The sequence below is a fragment of the Onychostruthus taczanowskii genome, unplaced genomic scaffold, assembly GCF_017590055.1.
Source record: "Onychostruthus taczanowskii isolate IOZ18803 unplaced genomic scaffold, ASM1759005v1 scaffold34, whole genome shotgun sequence".
Taxonomy (NCBI): domain Eukaryota; kingdom Metazoa; phylum Chordata; class Aves; order Passeriformes; family Passeridae; genus Onychostruthus; species Onychostruthus taczanowskii.
In genome coordinates, this window is record NW_024500794.1 from 36185 (window position 1) to 62208 (window position 26024).

General features: G+C 50.5%; 3 protein-coding genes across 4 annotated transcripts; 2 read left to right on the plus strand and 1 right to left on the minus strand.

Moving 5' to 3' along the window:
- On the plus strand, positions 1 to 8058 carry LOC121339214 (solute carrier family 25 member 33-like). 2 transcript variants are annotated; one of them, XM_041410834.1, is made up of 7 exons: positions 1 to 312; positions 4041 to 4217; positions 4825 to 4902; positions 5214 to 5314; positions 5916 to 5982; positions 6180 to 6463; positions 6565 to 8058. In XM_041410834.1, the coding sequence occupies exons 2-7, from the start codon at positions 4159 to 4161 to the stop codon at positions 6762 to 6764; spliced, it is 789 nt and encodes a 262-aa protein (XP_041266768.1). In that variant the 5' UTR covers positions 1 to 312; positions 4041 to 4158; the 3' UTR covers positions 6765 to 8058. The 2 variants fall into 2 exon arrangements, with proteins under 2 accessions (XP_041266768.1, XP_041266769.1); XM_041410835.1 differs by lacking the exon at positions 1 to 312 and adding an exon at positions 2378 to 2497.
- On the minus strand, positions 8034 to 23318 carry CLSTN3 (calsyntenin 3). Its single transcript, XM_041410833.1, has 18 exons — positions 23184 to 23318; positions 20355 to 20477; positions 19207 to 19402; positions 18518 to 18726; positions 18062 to 18211; positions 17224 to 17409; positions 16340 to 16609; positions 15952 to 16064; positions 15710 to 15872; positions 14614 to 14670; positions 13671 to 13828; positions 13340 to 13488; positions 12658 to 12884; positions 11413 to 11583; positions 10695 to 10840; positions 10438 to 10573; positions 8843 to 9060; positions 8034 to 8758 (listed from the first exon to the last, which is right to left on the minus strand). The coding sequence occupies exons 1-18, from the start codon at positions 23266 to 23268 to the stop codon at positions 8588 to 8590; spliced, it is 2928 nt and encodes a 975-aa protein (XP_041266767.1). The 5' UTR covers positions 23269 to 23318; the 3' UTR covers positions 8034 to 8587.
- A 575-nt stretch (positions 23319 to 23893) lies between these two features.
- RBP5 (retinol binding protein 5) lies at positions 23894 to 25760 on the plus strand. The gene is made up of 4 exons (XM_041410959.1): positions 23894 to 24243; positions 24488 to 24666; positions 25139 to 25240; positions 25626 to 25760. Exons 1-4 carry the CDS (start codon positions 24171 to 24173, stop codon positions 25677 to 25679), a joined length of 408 nt encoding a protein of 135 aa, XP_041266893.1. The 5' UTR covers positions 23894 to 24170; the 3' UTR covers positions 25680 to 25760.
- Positions 25761 to 26024: the final 264 nt, after the last annotated feature.

A 26024-nucleotide genomic window follows, 5' to 3' on the forward strand; every position in this document is an offset into this window, starting at 1 on the left:
CGGCCCGCGCGGTCGCGGCTGTGCCGGGTCCCGGTCGGGGCTCGGCGGCGTGGAGCAGCCCCGCAGCGCCGCGGGGAATGCCTGGCTCGGCGGCTTGGGAAGACGGAGAGCCTCCCTGTGGGACACGGAGTTTCGTCCCGGCGGAGCTTGCCGGGGATGCGGGGCAAGGGAAGCGGGGTGCTGAACGAGAGCGCCACGAGGCCTCCTCAGCGGGGCATCCGTGTGTTCGGGAGGGCGCCCAGCTCTCTCCATCAGCGCATGGCTGAGATTCCTGTGTCACTTTTCTGGCTTTAAATAGTGCGGCTGATTCTGGTGAGTCAGGTGTTTGGATCCCGGCCGTGCCTCTCTGCTTTAGAAGAGTGCCCCTGAGCAAGTCATTTGTCCCGTGGCGTCTCCCCCTTCCTCTCTTTAAAGTCTCGAAACGATGAGCTTCAAGTTTATGGTGCCCTAAAGAAGAAAATAATCTGGTCCTGCGGACTTTGCTGAGTAACTGCGCAAGTCCTCTGCTTAGGCAGCCACCTAATTCTTTTCCAAATCCCACCAACCTGCCGGAGACTGTGTGACAGAGAGGCCTGTGATACAGCATGTGCAATAAGGCACATAATTTAATTGCTTTTAATTAGTAGATTTCCAGTTTTCTGCAGCTAATCCAGTTCTTGTGCTATGTCGATCTTTGCATATGTGTACCTGTCCTCTCTGTTCCCATTGTTATTGTATGTTATTCTCTTTTATTAATTTATCCTTTGAACTATATATTCTTTGCATCTTAGACTTTCATAATGCATTTAACTTTCTTAGCTTTCTTCTTAAGCTTTTCTTCATCTTTTTCCACCATGGTTCCTGAAAAACTGAGGGTTTGGCTTGTGACAAGAATGTCACTAGTGGGAACTTTGTTAGTCTGTATCTCGTCCTCATCCATTAAGCAGTACTCCTGAATTACAGCTAATTAAAACCCCGGGTATAATAACATGAATAAGAGATGAATGAGAAGTTCAGTTTATTGCTGCACTATATTTAATATTACTGGTTTATGTAATGAAACAAAACAGGGTCTCATTCGTGAAGGAGCAGTTCTCCACTTTATCTTCCAGTATAAGAACCAGGGACCAGCCAAAGAAACTTGTGAGAGGTTTGTTCAGAACTATTGCAAGAACACAGTTCTTCCCACAGTGTGCAGTTAAACTGTGGGACTCCTGGCAACAGGACAGCAGAAGGTAAAGGCTTCTTATGTGCCCAGGAAGCATTTTAAAAAGATGAATGAAAAAGAATGTGTTGAAGGCTATTAAAAGCAAGGCAACATTTCTGGCTGAGGAAATCCCTGAACTAAAAATTGTGGGAAGCTGGGAGAGTGTTCTGGAGGTATTTCTTCTACTCTTCTGTAGGTGACCTTTATTTGTGTGTGTCCTAGGCAGAAACCTGGTTTAACTGCAGGTTTGTCTGACCCAGAATTGCTGTTCTTAAATAAAGATCTTCAAGCCATCTTAATTTTTGGCCAGCCTAAGTAAGAGCTAACATGAATTACCAGTAAACCTTGTCACCTCTGTGCATGTGCTTATATGCTTTTTAGATCACTTAAAAAATATTAGCAGTGTCTTTTGTATTTCTCAACTAATCTTCTTTTTCTGTCACCTCAAACTTGTCAGTTTTCCCTTTAAAATGTGAAAGCAAGATCTAGAGGCAAGTACCATTTTCTGAGGTAAAATTACCCGCCTTCTTCAATTAGCACTTTTTGTTGCAGCTTTCCTCTGAGAGTACATGTTGTACTCATTTTCAACTGCTGCTCTTCATCCTATTTTGCAGAAATTGCTTTAGTTCCTGCTTATAGAGTAATGACACATAATTTTCCATTTCTCCTGAAACAGAAGAATTTTGCAGACCTATGTCTTCCGTAGAGTGTAAGCAGCTGTGTCATCATGTAATGCACAGTAATACATCAGAGTTGAGATTTCTTCTAGTTTTGAACAACTGGTACATCTCATTTCCGTAGCTTTAATTAATGGATGTTCTTCAGTCTTGCCATTGAGGCACAGCAGCTCATAGTGGCCCTTCACCTCATACTCTCTTTCTGCTGATTAAATGGCCACTATGCTAAGGAGTAATGATTTCCTTAATTGTTATTATTTCTTTTATAATACTTTTTTTGTTATCTGGATGTATCAGTACCTTCAGGAACATGACCTCAGGAAACTTTTATATATATTGGGTGTGTGTTCAAACTCAGATCCTGACCATTGCAGGTGGGGAGTTCTTGAAGAAATTAGATATTAAGAGAACATTACATAAACTTTTGCTTCCTTGTGCACTATTAAAAAGAAGAATTATTAGTATACCAATCAATTGCTTCTCTTAGTGTTTTCCTGATGTATTGTTTGCTCAGCTTTTAGATAAGGAGATGAAACTGCCCTATTCGGACCTTTTAGACCTTGATCTGTCACCACTGTACTCAATCTTCTCCTGAGCTGGAGACTGTACTTCTGGTCAAAGAAACAACAGGCATGTAAGTCTGGAGCCTGTATAAGACAAATTAATAGAATCTAAGGTAAAGAACAGGACTGTTGGACCCCTGAGTGAATATGGTCTGTATGGGAAGAATCAACATGGCCTTTGTGGAAGCAGACTCTGCCTCATACAACTCTGGAGTGCTACGTAGGCTGTGTGTTGGAGTCTGTGCTTGGTCAGCTTGTTCAGCCAGAGAACCTGAGCCAGGGTGTTCACTGCTTTGCCATGTGCTGTCCTCTGAGCTGGAGCTAAATTCAGGAGTCAGAACGTTGCCAGACTCCCACCACTTATCATACACCTCCTGAGGGAAATTGCTGCTGATGGACTGCTCTGCAAGTCGTCACCACCACTGTGTACATCTGCCAAGGGCTTGACAAAGCCACATGAGTGTTATGGAATAGCATAGCTAGTTGCTGGCATCATTAGCTGCATAATCTCCTAGCTGCCATATCTTCAACTCTTGGGTGTGCAGTAGGCATCTAGGCCTCTCTCTTTTCTTTTTTTTTTTTAACCCCCCCTTCCTCTTGGCAATGATAATGAAGCCTTAGGAGCAAAGGCTTTATATTCAAAATAATTCTTCAGAACTCTCACTGTTTGCTATCCTGCACTGTCATATGTAATTCTGATGATATACCTGACTCTTCCCCAATATCTTGTAGTTCTTTGGTTGGCTTTTCTTTCTTTGGAGCAGAGTGAGCTTTTTATTAAGCCTCCATCTCTTGTGAAACAAAGCAACTTTGGCTGAAGCAGATGTGAGCGATTGTCCGTTTGTCAAAGCCTCTTGCATGGTTTGCATGTAAATTCATCTCAGAATGGTATTTTGGGTACTAAGCATTCTCTAGAAGAGCAGAGTTATCAGTCAAAGGATTTAGAGGGGCAGAAGCTGAGAACCAAATGTGTCAGTTCTGGCTTGTCCCTGGGTGGTGGAAAGGGGAAAAGGGGATACGTGTCCTTTCAGCACTCTGCAGTGTGACAAGAGCCATTGATGGAGATGGTTCATGAGTTCCAAAAATAGCTTTTGCCTGCTGAAAGTCAGAGTCCTCTTTCATTAAGCAAGCCAGGCTTGGAGAAAGCCTGGCTGTAGGCAGAAACTACAGATCTTGCTTACAGGCCCTTGCCAATGTGGGTCTGATGTAATTGTGGATTAGAGACATGGGCAGGCTGAGAGGTGGGAGAGTTCTGTGCTGCCCCTCTGTGAGCTGGTGTGGCTGTGGCGAAGTGTGGGCCACGGTGCCTGGTGAGCTCAGCAGAAGGCTTTGCAGTGAGGGTGGGCAGCAGAAATGTTTGCTCTGGGGGACTGCTGAGTCCCTGTGGACTTGGGACTCTTTGTCTCAAATAGTGATTAAGGCTTCAGAGTGAGGCTGCCAGATGATGTCCCAAGCTGAGCTGCTACGTTAATCAGTGTCAGAGCAGGAGGTCATGTGTGACACAGGCTGGGGTACCTAACCTCCTCTCCCAGAGGAGAGAAGTTGTGGACAAGCAGGGTCAGAATTAGCCCTGTTACGGCACAGAGGTCATTCTTAAGTGCTGCTGTGCCCTAGATGTGGTGGAACAGCTGGAGCCATCCTGACCTGTCCCCTGGAAGTGGTGAAGACACGTCTGCAGTCATCCCAGCTGGCAGTGAGACCTCTGTGCGTCCCAGAGATACAGCTGCCAGGGATGAGTGTGAGGCTGATGAATCCCACCCCACCATCTCCTGGAGTGCTCAAGCTGCTGAGGTGAGTAGGACAGGGCAGTGTGCCTGTTAGCACCAGGGAGGTGATGGTTTGGCCATCAGGGAGGGTGTGAGGGGAGGGAGAAAGAGAGTTGAGCTGAGGCTCTGGAAGCCACAAGTGCAATAGAAAGTTTGACCAGAGCACAGGTACATCTGCCTCTCACTAGTGATCTGTGCTCAGCAAAGCACCCTAGGGGGCTGGGGGAAATTTCTCAGCTAGTGGTTGGATCAGACCCAGAGGGATGGCATTATCAAGAATAGGATGCAATGACTAGTGAAAAGTGTCCCTGCCCATGGCAGGGTAGCTGGAACTAGATGATCTTTAAGGTCATTTCCAACCCAAGCAGTTCCATGATTCTATGACTGAAAGAGAGAGAAGTGATTGGAGAGAAAATGAGAGCAGGGCAGAAAAAGGATAACATGGGAGGTGAGGAGAGGGTGCTGCAAGAAATACTGAAGAGCAAAGAAGGAGGAAGAACAGGAGAGCCCCCAGCTTAGTTATTCTGGGTTATTCTGATTCTTAGTTAATTTATTATTAGTTATTCTTAGTTCACTTATTATAGTTAGTTATTGTTAGTTATTCTGATTTCTCTGTTCATTTCCTTCTGTAGGGCCATCCTTGAGAAGGAAGGCAAACGGTCCCTGTTCCGAGGTCTGGGTCCAAACCTCGCTGGGGTTGCCCCTTCCCGGTGAGTACTGCTCCATGACAGTGCCTCGTGTTGTACACTTTGTAAGGGACCTGTGTCATAACTGCCACTCCACTTTCTGAAAGCAGTCTGGGCCTTGTGCTCGTGTGCCACAGGACCCCTTCACACAGACATCTTGTGGAGCTTCTGATCATAGTGTTAAGATGATTGCTGAGGGCCAGGTGTAAATGATATCTGATGTCACGTTAGACAGAGCTGTCATTCGAGTAAGAAAAGCTGGAGTGAGACCGCACAGTAGTGTCTCTGCTCCTCACAGGGGAGCTGTAACCTCTTCTGTATCTTTTTCCAATCAGGGCTATATATTTTGCTGCCTATTCTGCTACTAAGGAGAGGCTTAATACTGTCCTGGTACCTGAGTCCAAGGAAGTACACATATTAGCAGCAGCCTGTGCAGGTGAGCCTTTTCTGTCTCAAATCAAAGCCAAGAGGTCCTTCTGTCTGAAAAAGCCTATGTGTTTCACTCCTTCTCCATTGCTGCTCTGAAGTTTTCTCCCTCCATATGTGGAGAAATGAGTTCCTTCAGTAACCACATTGTTTTCTCACTCTTCATTCTTCACAGGCTCATCTCTTGAAGTCTTTTCTTACCCCTTCAGCTGGTATCATGAGCTCTGTACTGCTGTGAGGGAGAGAAGGCAGTGTGTAATTTAGACCACTCACAGAAGATCTCTTTAGATCTCTTGATATATTCTAGTTCTCTAACAAAATCCTCCACTCTTGAAAAATTAGCATTCTGTTTCCTGCCTCTTTGTAACACCCGGGCCTGTAGTAGGGTTTTGTTGGAGGCAGAGGAGCTAATTACCACTAGACAAAGGCTGGAATAGGGGAGGAGAAGAATCAAATAGTCTGCCCTAAATATCTCTTCTCAAGGTCATTCTCAAATTGCAAATGCCTGCAGCTTGCCAAGCAGAGCTCTGAGAGCTGATAGATCAGCACCTCTTCACAAACTGTCAGCATGATCCTGGCACTCACGGCTGTCTTCCTCTTCTGTTCCCCAGGCATTAGCTCAGCCACACTCACCAACCCCATCTGGCTAGTGAAAACCAGGATGCAGCTGGAAGCCAGGTAAGGAAGGCCTGCAGTGCAGAGCCACTCCGTGTCACATCAGGATTGGTTTGGGGGTTGGTGTGCAGAGAGAGGTCTGTGATTTCTCATCAGAACATGGCAAGTCATAGGCTGGGCAAGAGGCTTATGGCTGTGTTCACAACAGCACTGTAGGTCGGGGTGCAGTATGCTGCCCTAACCCTCTCCCTTCTTCCCAGGGTGAAGGGGGAGACGGCCAGCAACGCTCTCCAGTGTGCCATGCATGTGTACCGCACAGAAGGCCTGCGTGGATTTTACCGTGGCATCACTGCCTCCTATGCTGGAGTGTCAGAGACCATCATACACTTTGTCATCTATGAAGCACTGAAAAAAGAGCTGAGAAACAGCCAGCATTCCCACTCCCCATCACTCACACTTCCACCAAACAACAATGATTTCTTCGGGCTAATGAGCGCTGCCGCTGTCTCCAAAACATGCGCTACGTGCATTGCATATCCACACGGTGAGTGGGTCCACTCTCCTTGCTTCTGTTCCCCTTGATGGGAGATGCCATGCCTGTAGGATCCACCTGCTAATATGTGGCTTCCCTCCTTGTCTCTCCAGAGGTCATTCGCACGCGGTTGCGAGAGGAGGGGTCGCGGTACCGTTCCTTTACTCAGACTCTGCGGCTCGTGGTCCATGAAGAGGGACCCTTGGCTTTGTACCGGGGGCTCCTGGCGCACCTGATCCGCCAGATCCCAAACGCAGCCATCATGATGGCTACCTACGAACTCATCGTACATTTGGCCTCTTCCGCCTTGTAAGCTGTAGCACTTGGCTGAGGTTGCTGTGGAGGTGCAGGGACATCGTGGTCCTGAGACCTGGTCTTGTGCAGGGCTCTCAGAGGTGGTGCTTTTTGTCACAGATCAGATCTGGGTCAGGCATTCTCAGGACACAACGACTATTTTGTGCCAAGTTTTTTGCTCAAATGTGCACAGTGTAGCCTTTTTTTTTTCCTTCTGGAGACTTGAATTATTCCAGTGCTTCAAGATGTCAGGGCACTGGTTTGACACTTCCTGTTGTAAACTCCCTTGATGAAACAAAGGCATAGAATTTACTGGGAAGGAGACAAAGCAGAAAAGTGTAAGAGTGTCTTACCCCAGCGTGTTCACTTCTTTTGGACCCAGTAACAACCATACATGAGCACAGTTGGGCATGAAGACAGGCTAGAGCTGAAACATCTGAGAGAACTGAAGCAAGCAGAGATCTTGTGCTGCAACCTTAGCCCTCAGAGGGGCTCTTCCACTCTCACCTACCGCACTGCCTTCTTGCCCCTGAGGAGGATTGCTCAACCTTGGCTGCCAAATTGCAGAATTTTCCTCTGGGTCCCTCACATGTTGCAGCCATTGCCCCAGGATGAGTCAGGCAGCTGACAGCCCCTTTTTGTCTTGCAGGGTCTGAAAAACCAGACCAAGTAGATCCAGGGAAGACGCACAACCTGCTCTGAAGCACTATCCTAACAACTCATGCTACTGCTGGGCTCAGAGCCATGCTGTGCTAGTATCTGTTGTATTTCCATCCCCTCCATGCTCAGCAAAAAGAGGAAGTGCTGGGGCTGTTCTACAAGCTGGAACCCCTGGTATAAAAAATACTCTATCATACTGATAAAGAAGGCAGATCACATGAGAAGATGGATGAAGCTAAGGAGATTTGGCCTGTTTCTGTTGATAAACTAAGTGTATGGAAAGAGCCTTATTTATTTTCCTGTGTTTAAGAATTCAGTTTGCTGCATATGCTACGCTTGCCTGGGACAGGCTCGAGTGCCTTCTGTTCCTTTGTTGGTCCCCAGCACTGAGTCCTGGGGAAGGCTACATTGTGTTTACAGAGCATTTTGATTCTCAGAAAGGCACGGGGTAGGGTAGTGAGTGATGTGTTTTTCTTGCTTCATCACATATGCTAAAAAATAAAACCCTTCCCCAAGATAAGATAGTCATTTCAGTAAATACATGCTCTGGACAAGCTCCAGTTTTACATTAGAGGCTACACTATTTCTTTCCCTGGTTGTAGTGAAAAAACTTCAGAAGTCCTGAATGTTTTATTTGAAATCCATTTATTTTAAAATCCACTTTGTTTCCTCATCTTTCTTACCTTCATTCATTTAGTATTAGGAGTATTGACAATTTTACAAAGCGACACAAAGCTGCAGTGGTTTGTTGCTTTTTTTTTTTTTTTTTTTTTTTTTTTGCATGAAACGAGAATAAACCTCAAATGACAACATTGAAAAAATATACAATATATATATATAATATCTGGGGAGGAGTTGTGAGAAACCCCACTCTGAGCCCTGTGGCTGGCTCTGCCTTTCAGATTTCCGTTCTTTCCAACACCTGCGTCACAGTTTGAACCGTGCCACCATCATGTGTAAGTGCCCTAACACATGTTTCTGGAGAGCCAGATGGGGGATCAATAATGTGGGGAATGTCCACAATGAGAATGGCAGAAGATGAAGGAACATGGGAGGCAGAAATGATCAGTGAGGGAGGATCACATGTGTACACGGTGGGGGAGGAAAGAAGTTGAAAGTCAGACACCTCCTCCTTCCTGCCATATGTTTTGGGGAATCCACTGGGCGGGTGTTTTAAAGCTCCTAGTAGCGGTGAGAGACGTCACTTTTGCCGATGATGTGCCGGTCATTCATGTCGCTGCTGTCCGGGGAGTCGGGTGTCTCCGAGTCGGTGCTGTCGTCATCATCCTCCATGCCCCCGCCAGCTCTGCCCTCCACGCTCCCTGCTGCCCTCTCCTGACAGCTCTGGTAGGACTACGGAGGTGAGATACGGGATAAGGGGAAGGGTCTGGAAACCCAGCTGCCCGCCCAGCCCCGCCCACAGTGGCCGCTCCTCACCTCCATGGGGTTGACGATGATGGTGAGGGCCGAGTCGTCCCAGAACATGTCGCTCTCTTTGCCTCCAGTGCTGCTGTGCCCTGACTCAGCAGCCCCAGGGACCTCTTGCCCCATTCCCCGGCGGTGCAGGGAGTGGATGCGCAGGATGCCGAGGATCACCATGAGTGCCAGGAAGCCCACACACACCACGATGATGACAGTGGCAGCACTGGGGACCACTTTGGAGAAAGAAAACAAGAAGTTGAGTCTAGAGTCTGTCACAGAAACATGCATTTCCAGCCTGACGTGCAGGAACTGCGATCGCTGGGCAGAGCCTTTTTGGTCCTTGCAGGAACACAGCCTGACTTCTCTGTGCCCCTGGGCACAGGCAGTTCCTGTGATGTCAGCCTGGCCTGTAGACTCTGCACATCTTTGTCTGCAGAATTTGCCAGAATGTGTTGCACCGCATATATCTATATCCTGCTCTTGGGAGGGAGAAATAAGTGCCAGGGACAGCCTGTAAGGGCTCAAGGATGATTTTCATAGAGTGTGATTTCTGTGCAAGCAGTGGAGAAAGCAAGAAGCCAAAAGATGCCTTCGCTACACATGGAGCAGATGTGAATGCTATGATGGACTTCTAATTAGTGCTGTGGCAAAAGTCTGGCTTCTCCACAGGAGAAAATCTAAAATTCACCTAAGAACCCTTAGCCCAGCTCCTACATGTTTGTTTTAGGCCTGTAGACTGACCCTCAACTCCCCAGATAACCACCTTCCCTGCAAAATCTATCTAGGCCCTCCACAAATTTGTTTGTATGGTTCTGTTCAAGAGACAAGTTTGCTGCTGCCATCAGGCAGAGCTGGGGAAGGGAGAGGCAAAGGCTGGCACAAGCACAGGCCGCCCCTGCAGTGCCAGTTGCAGGACTGGAACAGCTTGGGATCAGCTACTTTGGAAGCTGCAGCAAAAGCTAGCTCTAAGGTGCCTTGTTTGTTCCCTACTACAGGGAAAATGTCTGCAACAAGTCCCGGAGCTTTCACAGCCCAGAAGGAACCGACTGGAGTGTGGTCATGCCTGAGGCACAGGGCTACCAGCACAGACAAACATCTAGTCTAGCTTTCAGGCTTCTCTCTCCTCTGTTTTGGGGGCAAGAATTCTCCTCTTGTCTGTGTGGTGCCATCTCCTGTATTTTCCTGCCTTGCTGACAACCACCTACTCCCATTTCTTTAGAGCAGTGTCAGTCTTGACTCACTTTTCTCTCCTGCTGTTGAAGCTTCTCTCTGAAATTACTTTACACAAGCCCACAAAGCACCTTTGCAAGGTGCATGAATGAAGTCAGCTTACAGTTACTCTTTTTAGACCCTCTGAGGTGTAGAATTGTCTGCTTCTACATCAAGAAGATAATATCCCACAAGAGGATTGTTGCAGCGTGCTCTAAAATACAATCTGACAAAGACTGCAGTCCACTGGCTAACAACAAGTGGAACAGGGCAATATAATGAGAATAATGAAAATGGGCACAGAGAGCCTGAGAGGAATCCTCCACTATAGATTCTGCCAGGATATCAGACAATGAGCATCCCGATCTAAAGGAATAAACCCAAAAGATAGTGTTACATACTTGGGTTGTTGTGGGTGCTTGCCAAACTGTGCCCAGACAGCTCTGCAGGTAAATGATGGCCTCGGTGCACAAACTGCTGGGAGCTCAGAATGTGGTTAGGATGAGCAGCTCGGTTCATGTTGTGGAGAACATTCACCTGCAGAAAGAGCAGAGTGAGGGGACTCAACCCTGTGTCCATGGCCCATTCTATGCATTCCCATGCACCATGTTCTCCCCACACATGCAGAAGAATCTGTGTGCATGTATCAGTCTCATACCTCGACAGTGAATTCATTGCTGGAGTAGCGTCCGTTCATCTCAGTGCAGGACAGGTGAAACTTCCTTTCATAGAGGGCAGCACCGTGGTTGATGTGGTAGGCGACCTGACGTAGGATCTCCTCGTAAACCGCAATGCTCTCCACACCTGAGACAAGAAGAGAGGGGTGGGGTGAGGAAGCTCCCGCTCCAAAGTCACCTGGCATCCTAACCCTGCAGCAGCTAGAGGGATCCAAGGCAATGCTGGGTTAGTTAATTTTGGGAAGGGCTCGGAGATGGAGCTGGCTGTGGAGGACCTGATGGAATCCCTGCTTGCATTGCTAAAACAAGTGGAAGGGAAGGAAGGATTGAGAGCAACAGCCCTGTTGCATTCTGGAGAGTACAAAAGTGTTTTACCAGTCCAGAAGTTGTGGGATATGTTGTCCCTGTCATGTCATGCAAAATGCTACTGACACCTGAGAACACCAAACCCCAAGGATTAAGTCAGGAGGAATGATACAAGCCTGGGTGAGAGCTGACACCAGCACTTTGTGCTAGAGGAAAAGCCACCTCCCCAAGGAAATGGTTTGCGACTTCCAAAAGCCAGGAGTTCAAGAAATGGTTACATCTCAGTGTCACAAATACACCAACACATCCTAAGGTCAAGTGCTCCTCCCAGTGATGTCTGACAGTCGGTGACAGAGGCATAGCTAGGCAGCTGTGACCATGGGGAGGACGTACCTGTGATGGTCAGGTAGGCAGAGGTGTTAATGAGCTCCAGGCCCCGCTGCTGCAGCAGTGCCCCATCCAGGAGCAGGTACTCCCTCTCTGGATCCAAGTCATCTCCTACCAATGAGATCTCGCAGCCATCCAGGTTGTGCACAATCTCATCTGACATTCGTGTGTCTGTCACTGGGATGCAAACAGAAAGGAGATATGGCCAGAAAGCCATCAGAGAAGGAAGGAGTTACTCAGAGGGGAACCTGCTTACCTAAGAGTGCTCACATCATATGTAATTACTTCTCCTTCTCCACCTAGCACTGACCTTAAGTAAAATCACTGTCAGTCTAATTACTTGTTTCTGGATGGTTCTAATGACATTATCTATGCACATAATAAAGTCACTTTATTTTGGAACAACATACTATTATCAGTCTGGTTCATCATAACACATCTTGGCTGTAAGGACTTTGTTGACAATGACAGTGTGCAAATTAGGAACAACACTCACACATTCCCAGGCCCTGCATGCTTTTGAAAGCTTTTCCCTGTCTCACACTGTTGGTTACCATGGTTGAGATCTTATCTTCTTTAAAATGGCAACCACATTCAATAACTAACTGCTTTCAGTAGGATTGAGAACAATCTGCTCTTAAGTCAAGTAACTCATCATTGTATGAGGAAAGGCAAAGCTTCTGAACAGAAAAGTAGGAGCAAAAAATCCTATTACCAGAAGAGATATGAAAGAAGTGAATGGACACATAGAGCACCGACTGCAGAAAAATTATCTGAGCATGATGGAAAGAAATTGAAGAACAGGATACTGTATGGTGTGAGGAAACTGACTGGGACTTCACAGGAAAAAGTGAGGCAGGAAGAGAAGAAAGGGAGCAAGAAGAAAGAAAGAAAGCAGGAGAGAAGGAAGTAGGATGAGACTAAGTAAGTGCAGGAGTATAGAGAGTAACAGGCAGGATATCCATCCAGCAGTGGATTCAATAAAGGGAAATGTAGGTAAAATGTAAAAGGGATTAGGAATGAGCAGCCTGGGAAAGAATTAGGAGAGAGTGAGGCAAAGGAATTGAGTAGATAGAAAAAGTACAGGGAGGAGCAGAAAGGGATAAGAGCCGATTAGCCTACATATTGACAGACAATGTGCCTTGCTTCTAAATTTGTAAACTCTCGCTTTCGGGTGTCATTACAGGGGCTCTGCTTCCTCTCTAGGACCACAGCTCTTGTCTCTTACACCTTGCTCTGTACTCCACTCACCGGTGCCGTGCCAGTTCTCATCCTTCTTGGCCTCCACCTGGTGAGAAATAGAGCACGTGATCTGGAGGTTGGGGAACAGGGGAATTCCTTCCGGAGCTTCAAAGTCTGACGCAGGATGAGCAAAGTGGGCATTGCCACTCAGCAGGATCTGGGGGGCATCAGGCTGTAGCACCACAACATAGCCTTCCACATCAGGAATGGAGACACAGGACTCCTCACTGAAACACCTGAAGGAGAGCAGTAAAAAACATCAGTTGCCCCAGGCTTCCAACAACATTATAAAAGATCACCTCCTGCCCATCACTTCCAGGGAAGGGAATATCCTTTTTCCAACAGTCTTCCTAAAGCTTCCCTACAGCCTGCTGAGCAAGGCAGGGACATGTGGTAGGAGTGACACCACTGGCATCTGGTGATTTGGTCACATCGACAAACACAGAGAAAATTAAAACCAGTCCACATGTCTGGCACACTAAGAGTGGAGGCAGAAGTTCTGCATAGGCACTAGGAACCAGTGCTACAGTATCCATTTGGATACTGAATAATTCAGGAAGATTTTTACCCATTTTGAGACCATCTTAAAACACAATTATTTTAAAATACAAAGTGAGTCAGTGTAACTTTAGTCAAAAGAATGGCAACCCTCTTGCTGAACTGAGCCGGAGGTGCTGGTTTGCCCACTCACTTGACAGCAGTGGTGAGCCTGAGTGGCCGGACCCCAGGGGTAGCAAAGCGCAGTGAATTCATGTAAGCCACGTGCTGGATGGCGTGGTTGAAGGTTTCCACATCATCACCCTCCAAGGTGAGCAGGGACTGAGAAGGGTTCACATGAACCTAGAGGTGGAAGAAAAGAAAATACTCATGGCTCCTTGGCAAGTGACAGGAATCCAGGCTGAGAGAGACACATAGGAGAAAGGTGGGGAGCTGTCTGAGGTGGGGGAGCAGGCAAAGTCCTGGGAAGCAAGGCTGGGGAGGAGAGTGGAGGAGACCCATGCAAGCTGGGCAGATGGGCATACCTTCATCCCTTTGCCCAGACTGTCGAAGTCACTGTAATCAAGCCCCTCACGGCAGGCATACAGGCATTCAATAACCTCCCGGCTCTCCAAGCTACCAGGGCGCACAGTGAAGCCAGCCAAGTAACCATGGAAGTAGTGGTGTATCGACAGAGGATCTCCTGAGGGAAACATGGGAGGTGGAGGGTGTGAGAGACATGGTGAGGAAGAGAGCAAAACCACAGAAGCAACAGTGTGAGGGCCATGCAGAGGTAAGAGAACATAGAGGGATACAGAGCGGGGCATGGGGCATGGAAAAGCCCAGACAACAAAAACAACAATGTGAGGGACATACAGATGTTAAGGGAGGTAGAGAAGGACAGAGGATTGAACAGGACATGGAAAAGCAAAGACAACAAGAAGACAAGGGATGCTGAAGAAAGAAGATGAAAAATTTTGAAATTCCAGATGGGGGAAGGTGAGAAAAACAGACCAACAAAAAGACAAGGGCAGTGAACAGTGGGTAGCATAGAGAAGTTTCTGTCAAACTGCTGAATGCCAGATGGAAACAATTTCTTGTCCCCTTCTCACTCTGCTTCCTGTGAGGGCTTGTAAAAGAAACTACACATTCCACAGATAGTTAGGGATGAGGTGACATCTCCTGATGTCTCTAATGGCTATTGTGTTCTTCAGAGACCAGCTTTAATGATCAGGCATGAGTACTCTTTATCCACACAAAAAGCATACTCCAACTCTCAAAGCGGGCTGCAGTCCTTCCATCAGCCTTTTCATGCTCCACAGAAACTAAGGTATCAAGGACCAATCTGCCAAATAAGGGGTTTCCTCCCATGGTGGAGGGAGGTGGCAGGACAGGACGGGGGAAGCTGTATGAGGAAGGCACCATGCAAGAAGTGATAGTCATGCACAGTCAAGAGGGGAAGAGATCCATCTTCTTTCTTTCCCCTACCTTGCACAGAATCAGTGGCGTTCTCACTGCCTTTGGTTTTCTCTTTGGTTTTCTCCTCTGCAAAAGGAGAAAGTCTGGATGAGCAATAAGGCATTGGAAGATGGTAGTTACAGGGTCAGGCAAGTATCTCTACAAGGGCCAGTCCCCAAGAACAGCTCTGTGCCAAGCAGTGCACCCTCCAGCCCTAGAGGGCAGATGAGAGGGCAGAGTTCCTCTCATGAAGCTGATAGTGAGACTGTAGGATGAGTAACTGACTTAAGGGATAAACTATAGTGTTTGCAGTTTTTCAATCCTTTCCCAATGTTACCTACTTTGGGAATTAGCCATGTTCACAAACAGCTATGTTCTCAACATCCCTTACAGAGTCAGATAGCTCCAGGAGAGGGTCCCAAACTGATCTACACTGCTTGTCTGCAAAATGCCAATCAAGAGAGCACAGAGCTGTGGGAACATCTCTGACCTCAGAGAAGCAGCAGTATAGCAAAGATTTGATCTTGCTAGAAATTTCTGCTGGAGTGAAGGCAAGCAGTAGGAAAATTCCTTTAGTTCTGTCCTGCATCAGTCTAGCAGGAGAACTGAAGGATCTGAGAAGTGCAAACTTGCATCTCCATAGAATAGGTTTTAATCTAGTAGTGGCCTTTGTTCCTAACCTGATTTTTGTCTTTCAACCCAATTCCTGTACAGAAGGATTTATGACTTTTTCATATAGACCCTCAAGACAGAGAAATCCCCATCAACACAATCAGCAGCATAAATAGTACTGCCTGCTTTCTGGTGAAAGGCTTTGATAGAAAAAATGCCAGTGCCTGAATGAGGTACAGAATTTCAACTCTCCTCTGCCTGAATGTTGGTTATCCATTGCATATTCTATGGCTGTTGTCCAGGAAGCTGCCAGTGACACTTTCCCCTGAGCTCTTACTACTTTGGTCCACAAGGAAGGAAAGAGCCACACTAGCTTTGGTGCCAAGCAGGCAAGATGGTTGCTGAGTGATTTGCATCATTTAATACTGGGTGGTGTTTCTTTCACCTCTCCTGGGTCTCCTCCACCCCTTTTTTCCCACATGGGAAGAGCATGGCGTGGGGAGTGGGCACTCACCGGCCCAACAGGCCCCGATCATGAGGGAAGGCTCCGGCCGCGGCGGGTGGATGAGGCCGTTGTCGTGGATCAGGGCAGGGTCGTAAGAGACGCCATCCACATACAGCGTCACCGTGGGGAACTCCAGGTTGAGGGCGTAATGGTGCCACTCGTCATCGCAGACCTGCGGCAGACAGCAGAGCATGGCATCAGCAAAGGGCAGGAGGAGAAGGGACACAGGGAGAATGCAAACTCTTCCTCACCTGCTCAAGCTTCCAGAGGAATTTCACAGGCCTTGCACTTTCCAACAACGGCCAGTAGAGGAAAGAAATCCGGCAGCCATGCACAGCCAGAGAGTAGTGCGAGTAGCCATCCTCTGCCAGGGACAAGCACAGGGAGTGTCACACTCCAAGCAGTCCCAGAACCCAGAAGCCCACGCTGCCATGCGTGACTGGCACTCAGCAATGTGTACTCAGAGGAGGTTTGAGCGCTCCGAGGAAGAGGGACACCTAAAGAAGCTGTGTTCCTAAGGAAGAACCCCTGCCCCAGTCCTGCTTTGGAACATCAGAGATTCACCCCTGCAGGGACAATCCCCTCTAAGGAGTTAAGAGGCAGCGGGCAGAAGTGTCACCACCCTGGGAGAAGTCTCACCACTCCGCACTGTACTGCAGATCACCGTCTCCTCTTCCCGCCTGCCTTTGCTGGGCACCACGGCATGCTTCATCCACAAGGACAGGGTGAAGTGGTCACTCAGCCCCTCGTGGCCATTCGGTCCGCTCACCACAGGCACCTGGGCAGCCTGGCTGCCATTGAACCAGTAGATGAGGCTGCTGTCCTGGCTGTAGTGCACCGAGAGCCGTGCCGTCCAGTTTGCTGTGGGGCTAGGCACTGGCAGCAGGTCAATCTCTCCTGAGGCAGCACCTACCGAGAAGGGAGGGAGTCAGGAATGTTGGCAGGGGAGAATAAGGAGCCTGAGAACTGGGGATCAGATGCAGTGGACACTGGAAGCCTCACTGTAATGTCTCAGTGCACAGGGAGATGAGGAGTTGCCTAAAGGCCTTCTCCTGTCTGGAGAAGAATGGTGACTTTCTGTTCACCAGTCTCTGTGCTCTCTTGATTGGCAGTGCTGAGGGAAGACCCACACACTCTGCATACTGGGACAATACACAGAAATCTCTGGATTCCCAGCAAGGAAAGCACAGATAGTCCCTTATAAAACTAGAAAGTTGTGGAAGTGTTCAGTGACAGGCTGAATGAGACTCTGAGCAACCTGGCCTTGTGAAAGGTGTCCCTGTCTCTGGCAGGGACATTGGAACTAGAGGATCTTAAAGGTTCCTTCCAGTCCAAACCATTCCATGATTCCATGAGATACAGGCAGGAACACCTGTTGCCGCTCAGTGGAACACACAAGCTCAGTGTCCTCCCACCCCAGTGACCACAGCAGATGTGAGGAATGTGGTCCCTGGCACCCCTGCTGTGTGTGGGGCAGGGTGCTGTGCCACAGCCTCCCTCAGCCCAGGAAAGAACCAATTCACCACAGAGTTTGCGCAGGGACTTCTCCGAGTAGTTATCCCGGTCGCAGCCCTTGGCCACGTGGTTTGTCTGCAGCTCCACCGTGGCCTGGATGTTCCACAGTGGCTCATCACAGGTCTCCAGGTGAATGGTGGGGAAGAGCGCCAGGCTGCCTGCACCAGGGGTGTACTCAATCCTCTTGTTCCAGCCTAATGGACAGGAGCGGAAGTGAGAGATTAGCATCTGCCAAGGACACAGGGCCAGAACACCTGGCATGCACACAAGTGGCATCTATGGATTAGTCCAACTTTTTGGCCCTTTCTACATTGGAAACACAGCTTTACGCAGCTGGCATCAATGCATGGGAAGATTTCCTAGAATCACAGAGTCCAAGGTCCCAGCTTCTACAGCTAATGCTGGTGTATCATCACTCTGTGGTTGGTCAGCCTCTCTTATCAGGCAGAGCAGCTGTTTAACTGAGTTAATTTCCCCTTAATTCTAATTGACTAAGGTGAACCTGCAGGAACACGCCACACACGCTGGAAAAGACAAACATCTTCCAGAAGAGCAGCCCCAAAAACAACCTTTGCTGAATACCGTCTATGAGCTTTATCAAACACATGGCAGCTCACAGTAATCCAAGAAATTATTTTCCAGTGTTAGAATTTACCTTTCAGTGGCTTTGCAACAGACTTAGACATCTGCTGTGTCCCCGGTGGAGATGGGCCAGTGCCAGAACTGAACCATATATATGGGCACACAAATTTATATGTGTGTATACAAATACTCATGATGAGCAGGACTGAGTAGTAGCTGAGCAAAAACGAAGACAAGAGATAAATGTGTTTGGAGATTTCATACCCTGCCAGCTGGGCTTGCAGGTGGGTTTCACCTGGATTTCCACTTCAGCATCATCAGAAGCCCTCTTCTTTCCACAGTCATAGGCTGTCACCGTGAATTTGTAGACACGATCCGCACTGTACTGCAGCTTCTCCGTGTTCTCGATGTTCCCTGGTTTGCAAAACAAAGAGATCAAGGTAGAGGACAGGCAGTGTCCTCAAAGATGTTCCTTCTAAAAATCACTCATATCTTTGATCAATGACAAAAACAACCAAAAAAGAGTTGAGTCACTCTGCCCAGTGTCACTTTGTAACAAGTTATAGCATCCCACAAAACGGATGCTGCTGCTCTCACCAGGATAGATCAGCGGCGCTGGAAAATTTGTATAGCACAGCTCTGCCTTCAAATGGGGCTGGCAGAGAAGGAGCAGAGCAGGAGAACAGGAGTGATGTGCACATGGTGGGTGAGGATCCTTACCATCATTGTCAATGAGGAAGGGGATGTTGGGGGTCAGGATCTCGTAGTAGCAGATCTGGCTGTACTGCGGCGAGCAGTCCCCGTCGATGGCCTCCACACGCAAGATGCGGTCATACAGCTTCCCCTCCGTCACCGCCACGCGATACAGCTTCTCCACAAAGACGGGAGCAAACTCATTCACGTCGTTTACTCGGACGTGCACTGTGGCCCTGATGCAGAGAGGCATCAGTAAGAACTGATGGGCTGACTACGAGCCATGCACCACCTAAATTTCAGAGTAAGTCATTCTTTTAAAGTGCACCACTCTGATTTCCGGCTGTCAAAAGCAAGGACAAGGAAAGACACCTTGATTTCAGCGCAGCAGTGCCGTCACACAGGTGCTTGGACAATGGTTTCCAACCACTCAGAAAGAGCAAAAGTAATAATAATGCAATCTGAACCTCCTACCTATATGCAGCAATGTAAAACACCACTTTTCGAAGCTGCTGTCAAAGAGCCCTCCTTCCTGTATTCACTCACGTGACAGTCAGTGAACATTTCTCTTTGGATCTTCTCAGCATGCTGAGTTACAATGTCATGGCTAGAGAAATATACTTCTGGCTAAAGGAAGTGTTTCCACAGCAACTTTCCTTTGCATTTTTGTCACAGATCACATTTTGTAGCATGCAGCAGTGTCTGCATGAACTTACTTGTGTGATTTTTTGGTATTTGCTCCATCAGGTCCCTCTCCACAGTCATAGGCCTGGATGGTAAATGTGTGCTCCTTATGCGCTTCACAATCCACTGGTTCCTTGGCCCGGATCAGCCCCTCTCCTGTAGCTTTGTCCAGGATCACAGCTTCAAAAGGTACCCCTGACCCATGGATCCTGAAGCCACAGATTTCACCTGGTACACACAAAAACAGAGAGGAAGGGGAGAAAGAAAATTACTAAGGAGAGAACACTACATCCCTTTCTTTCCCTTCCCATATTTTCTTCCTTTCTAACTTACACTTTCCATTCTCCCCCACTATCATCCTTCATTTTGAGCAGTTTTTTCTCCCTAGAATTTCCTCCTGCTATCCCTTACAGCCATTAATGATGCAGATTGCCATCTACTGGAGAATACTCCCACGGCAAGGAGTCCTGACCAGCATCAGGAAAGATTGAAGGTTACAAGGCTCAAGCTACATTTATTAGTGCTACACAGTCCTGGGGGAGCACCTTATTTCTCCTCCGCATCCCTCAGGGAGGCAAAATGGGCCATATACTGCAGATAGCCAGAGCATGAAGATCCGCGATGTCTCATCCACCCACACACGCAGGATGCGCAGAGTACCGCAGGGAACTGCAGATAGGGTCACCTAAACCCTAAAATTCAGCTCACAGGGACCACATTTACCCTCCCAAAACTGAGGAAGAATGCGTGAGGAAACTCCAGGCATGGCCTAAGCAAGCACTAGGAATACAACCAGCGAAAGCCTGGACAGTTGTTCTGGGATTTGCGCTCACTGTGAGGGGAGGTAGCACTGCCAAGGAAGTGTGCCCTACCAGCTTTCTCCAGGGCTCACAGACTCAGCGCTGTGCATGTGATCTTTGGAAATAGCAGAACTGCGTCAAAAAGTAGCTGGCTCCACCCTCAGTTCCTCTCCCTAAGGAAACAGCTCACAGCATCCTAAATCAAGCTGTACCCAAATTGCCTCCAGACTTCACTAGGGACCTCCTCCGGAACGTGGTTTGGAGGTGATTGTTTCCTGAAGAGAGGTAGGATCCAGCACAGCGATGAATGTCACTGTGTCCCTGCCTCTCCATAAGTCTGTCCCTGCCTTCCACCCTTGCCAGAGCTGTTCCCCACCTACCTGCATAGCGCAGTGGGGCATCTTTGTCCAGAGCAAACAGCGGTGGGTTGAGCAGGACGGTGTTGTCGTTCTCCATGACGATGCCCTGGTACTCTGCTTCAATCCATGGTTTGTGCTTGTTTGCTGAGGCAGATTTGGGGTAAGGGATTGGAGGACAGGAATGTATTAGCTACCAATTGCAGATTCAGTAGGAAAAGAGAAGAATTTCATCCCCTGGAAGGTAACAACCACCCCTCACCACCTTCTTCTCTAGAAATAAAGATGTCTAAAATAAGCTGGGAGAAAAAAGTTATCCTTATTTAGTTCTACTCATGGGAGACCTCCTCAGAAACAATGTGTTCCTTCTTGTGTCCTCCTTACAATCTTATTAGAAATAGGTGGAGCGTCACCTGGGTGCCCAGAAAAGCTGGAGCAGCTAAAAAAAAAAGTGAACTTGAGAGGCAGAAGTAGCCTCAGCCTGGAGACAGATTCCAAATACTAAATCCTTTAGTTCAGTGGAGCCATAATGGAAGGATCCAGCCTACATCTTCCCTTGGGGTATTCCCAGGGGACAATGCAGCCATTATCACTTCTGCCTTGCACGCTCTAGACTAAGGCCCAGGACCTACACAGACATGCCCAGGTACACCTTCAGTCAGCCATCCTGTGCACATAACAACCTATTCTGAGAGCCCCTTGCTCTTTCCTTCCCCACTCCATGGTGAGCACCATATTCCTTTGGGCCCTCCTTGCTAATCCCGTTGGCTGGAGCCCAGCCAGGCTTGGCATAGAGGCAGCAGCCAGCAGGAGGCTCTGAAAAATGTCACAGGCCCAGAAATAGCAAATTAATCTTTACCACACAGGCTCCGGGGCAGGGAAAGGGAGAAATAAAGGGACTGGGGGGGAGGGACGGGGAGGGGACAGGAGGGGAGAGAGAAAAAAATCATTACAAATTACAAACCCCTCCCCCATGCCCACTCCCTGCCAAATGGGCCTCAGAGATTATATTACATGGCCTAGTTACAACCCCCATTCCCAGATAATCCCCCACTCTCCCACCCCCTGGAGACCAAGATTTATTACAACCCAGCAACACTTTGAGCACAGCATGGCTCAGAGCTGGTGGGGAGTAGGATACAGAGCCATTCTCCTCAAGGGCACTACTTCCAATATGTTGGATCCATCCTCTGCAGCACAGTGTCCTCTGAAAGGCCATACTGGCTTGGCCTCACGTGTTGGCTCAAAAGGGGCAGCATCCTGTGCAACCAAGCACTTGTGCATTTCAGGGCAGGGGGTGCTGCCAGGGGTGGCCGGGGGGCCAGCAGCCAGGGTGACAGGTCAGCCAGGGGATGTCCCAGCAGGGCAGAGCGGGCAGATCCAGCCTGGTGTGGCAGCGAAGAGCGTGGGCTGGCACTTCTCCACCACCGTATTGATTGAGATTATAAAGCATTGCGTAGGAAATCCAGAGCAACATCCATCCTGCTCAGTATGCAGGTGGAATCCTCCCAGTGTGCAAGTGCCCGCGTCTCCCCCTGCCCGCCCATTGTCCCCGCCGGATTCCATTCTGTTCCGGCTCTATCCATGCGCCACGCCACCGAGGTGGGGATCCAGAGCTATAAATGCCAAATGTGCCCTGTTGCTGGGGTAACAAGCTGATGGTACAGAGATAAATCCTTTGCTGCATCCACCTGCAACTTGGGAATCACCAATCTGATTTCTCGGGAAATGAGTTGTTGGAGAATAGAAAAACAATTTAGGAATATTTTTAGGATACAGACTCCTACCAGGATACAGACTCCTACCAGCTTCAAAAAAGCTCTTGTCAATCTAATATAATTCGCCAAAGGTGGGTAGATGTTTCCGAGTGCAAATTCACAAAGGAAAGGGAGAATCCAGAGCATGAGGGGCCTTTCCTTGCCACCGAGCCCCATGGAAGCAGAGCAGAACAAACAAATGCCCCTGCCAATGTCAGGGTACACACAGCTCTGCAGCACACCCGCCCCGTAGCCCTGACTCTTCCAAGGCACTGGAAGCACCCTAAGGTGTCACATTCCCCGATGAGTCCAGAATCCTTCAAATGTTTACAGATTTTCCCACCCTATCAGATTACCAACATGCTGACTCCCCTTGGATGAATCTCTCAGGCTTGTCTCTACAGCCACAGATCTAGGAACCTACACCTTTCTCCATCACTCTGTGTGCTCAAAGAACATCTGCATTCAGAAGGTTACAGCTGTAGCGCTGGGGTGGTTTGGGGGTCTTTCATCTTTATCACATAAAATACATAAAAATCAACCTGCATCGTTAACGCATAACTATGCATAAACAGTTCCTATTGACAGATGGTAGATGGATGAACTAGGACTGGAAGATGGAGCTGGGGAATGTGTTTTATGAACTGCAGGGGTCTGTGGAGAAACAACATATTCTCCGTCAGCATGCTAGGGAAGGGGTGGGAATCTAAATCCACCCAGTGATAACTAAACAAAAGCAAGACAAGTGGGTGGAAAAGGGGAAAACGCGACGGGAGCGCCAGGAGACGAAAGAATGGAGAGAAAAAAAGCGGTGGTAGGATGACAGATGGACAAAGTAGAGAATGGAGATGGGATGGCATGAGAGCGCCCGAAGGGGCGAAGAAAGCCGGGGCCGCCGGGGACCGCGGAGATGCCCCGACAAAAACGCGCCGGGCGAAGGCGGCGGGCAGCGGGGAACCGCACCGCCACCGCGGGGGCGGATGGACGAGCCGCGGCCAACGTGTCCCTCCAGAGCCCCTCCGCGGGGGCTGCCGGTGGGTCCCAGCGGAGCGCCCGCCGCCGCCGGGGACCGTGCCCGCGGCGCTCCGCCGCTCACCTTTGTTGGAGGAGCTGCCGGGCAGCGCGGCGCAGAGGCAGAGCAGAGGGAGGAGGACGGCGGCGCGGGGCCGAGGGTCGCCCATCGCGGCGGCGGCGGGTCCCGGCAGGACCCGGACCCGGACCCACACCCACGCCCTCGCTCCCGCGGCGGCGCGCAGGGACGGCGGCACCGCCGGCAGCCGCTCCGGCCCCGCCCGGCCCCGCCCCGCACTGCAGCATGACGTCACGGGCGGCGGGGGGCGCAGCCAATGCGCGCTGCCGCCGCGCCAGGTGCCGCGGGACGGGGATGCGGGATCGGGATACGGGATGGGGATACAGGCGGGGCGCGCCGGCCGCTCCTCGCCTCCCCACTGCGGGCCAGGCAGTGCGCGGAGCGCGGCGACGGCTGCGGGCCCCTGCCCGGGGAGGGGGGAAGCTTCGACACAGGGGCGGCTGCTCAGGGACGTGGAGGGCGTGGAGATCGGGGGGATGCGGGGGAGGGGGAGCGAGGGGCTGCAGACCGCACCCGGAGACCGAGCCCGGGCTCGGCAGGGCGGAGCTGCCAGCCTGCCTCTCCTCGACGGGGTGTCCGCACCGTGGGGAGCGCAGGCCGGGGCACTGCTCCGACGAAGCTCGCAGCCACCGGCGCCACGGTGTGTGGAAGGGCCGGAGAGGGACGGTTCCTTGCCGCTGGTTGGAAGTCCAGAGTTTAATAGGAGCAGTCCCCGAGGAGGGCGGAGGGTGAGGAGGTAACCCGCCGTCCCTACGTCCTGCCCAGCCGAGGCGGAGATGCTGGAGCAGGGGCCGTCCCGGCCCTTTCCGCGCCCCCCGGCGCGGGGACTCTTACTGCGGCGGGGGGCGCGGGCACCGGTCCGCCCCGCAGCGCCCCCCGCACGGCGGGACAGCCACCGGCCCGCCCGGCCAGACAGCTCGGAACCGGCTCCGCTGCTGCCCGGCCGCTTGCGCTCTCTCCTCCGCACCGTCCGCCGCGTCCCTCTGCCCCGGCATGCCTCCCAACCTCACCGGCTATTACCGCTTCGTCTCCCAAGAGAACATGGACAATTACCTGCGGGCTTTAGGTAACGCTCCCTCCCCCCCCCCGCTTTAGTTCCGTTTTGTATCTCCAAAAAGTTAAGAGTGGGAAAGAGGAAGAGAACTGGGAACCTTCTGGTCCTTCTGTCTCCTAGAAGGACCATCGCTTCTGCGTTGCGTTAGGAGAGGAAAAGTACTATGGCTGATGCTCCTTGGCTAAAGGAGTGGAGGAACTCTTCTGGATGATGGGCCCAGGTGGTCCACACATCTCCCCTCCCTCTCATCCTCTAGATATCAACGTGGTCCTGCGAAAGCTGGTCTGCCTGCTGAAGCCGGACAAAGAGATTATCCACACGGGAGATCACATGGTCATCCGCACTATCACCTCCCTGCGGGACTATGTTATGGATTTCGACCTGGGAGTCCAGTTTGAGGAAGACCTGGGACCTGTGGATGGACGCAAGTGCCAGGTGAGAAACCCAAGCAGTGCAGTTTCACAGGGGACTGGGGTGTGCTAAAGAGTTCAGGGACTTGCTCAGCTTTTTAACTCAATACCCAGGTGAGAACCAAGCCCAGAGCTGGCATGCCCCTGCAGGTCCAGGACTAAGTGGTTCTATGAGTAAATCACTCACTGCAAAGAGAATGAGCAGCAAAGAGCCAGAAACCAGTTCTTTGGGATCCGGAGGATATTATCCTCTGGAGCAAAGCCCTGAAAAGATAGAATGTCAGGCCACTTGGCAGAACTCTGTTGTTGCATTTGGAAGCCAGAGGGTCATTCACCTCCCACAAAGACCATCTGTCCCAAGGAAACACTAAAGAGACACCAGATCAGGGACTGCATTTGACATTGTGTCGGAGAGGAACAGCCAGTGTCATCGCTGGAAACATGTATCACCCCGATCCACTTGTCTCAGGACCGTGTCCCCCTCTCCTTCCCTTCAGACTACCGTGTCCTGGGAGGGGGATCAGCTGGTGTGCGAGCAGCTCGGAGAGAAGAGGAACCGAGGCTGGAGGCACTGGTTGGAGGGAGACCAGCTGCATCTGGTGAGGAGGGGTCCAGCGCAGCTTGCAAAATCCCAGTCACAGCGAGTGGGGGGGGACACAGTGTGGGTGCTGATGGCTCCGAGCCAGCCCTGCCGTTTCCTTCCACCTTCTCTCAGACTTCATCCCCGGCTCTGCGGGGGGCAGCCACCGCTTCACACAAACATCCGCCTCCAGGGTTTAAAAGTTAAACTCGAAAGTTAAACAGCTCAACAAAGGCGATGTCCTTTCGCTGCCCTGCAGCCAGACCCTCAGGGGCTTTGGGAGGGTCGGCAGTGCATCAGCGTGTGGCCTGCGGGGCTCCAGCCGGCAGCGGGAGGGCTGGCAGAACTGTGGAGAGACAGGAGGGGATCCAACCTAAACTCCTCTTTCGCCTCCCTTCTCCCAGCGCATGACTGCTGAAGACGAGGTCTGCGTCCAGGTTTTCCAGAAGGTGAAGTGAGCGCTCCCCGCAGAGATGCCCGGACGGGACCCACGCTCCCCCGTGCGAGAAAGAAAAAGAAACAAGACCCGAGCGAGCCGAGCCCGCCCGTAGCAGTGTGTTTTCTTGAGCCTCGCCCACCGCCCGGCGGCGGCCGGGGGTCACGGCTGGGCCGGGAGCGGGAGGCGGGAGCGGGAGCGGGATGGGCCGGGGCGGGGAGCACGGGCCGCCGCTGCGCCGAGGCTCCTTTCACAATAAGAGCGGCCGGGGAGGAGCGCAGCGGGGGCTGCCCGCGGCGGGGGCTGCCCGCGGCCCGCCCGGCCCCGCAGCTGCCGCGCTCCTCCCGGCGCCCCCACCGCCGCCGTG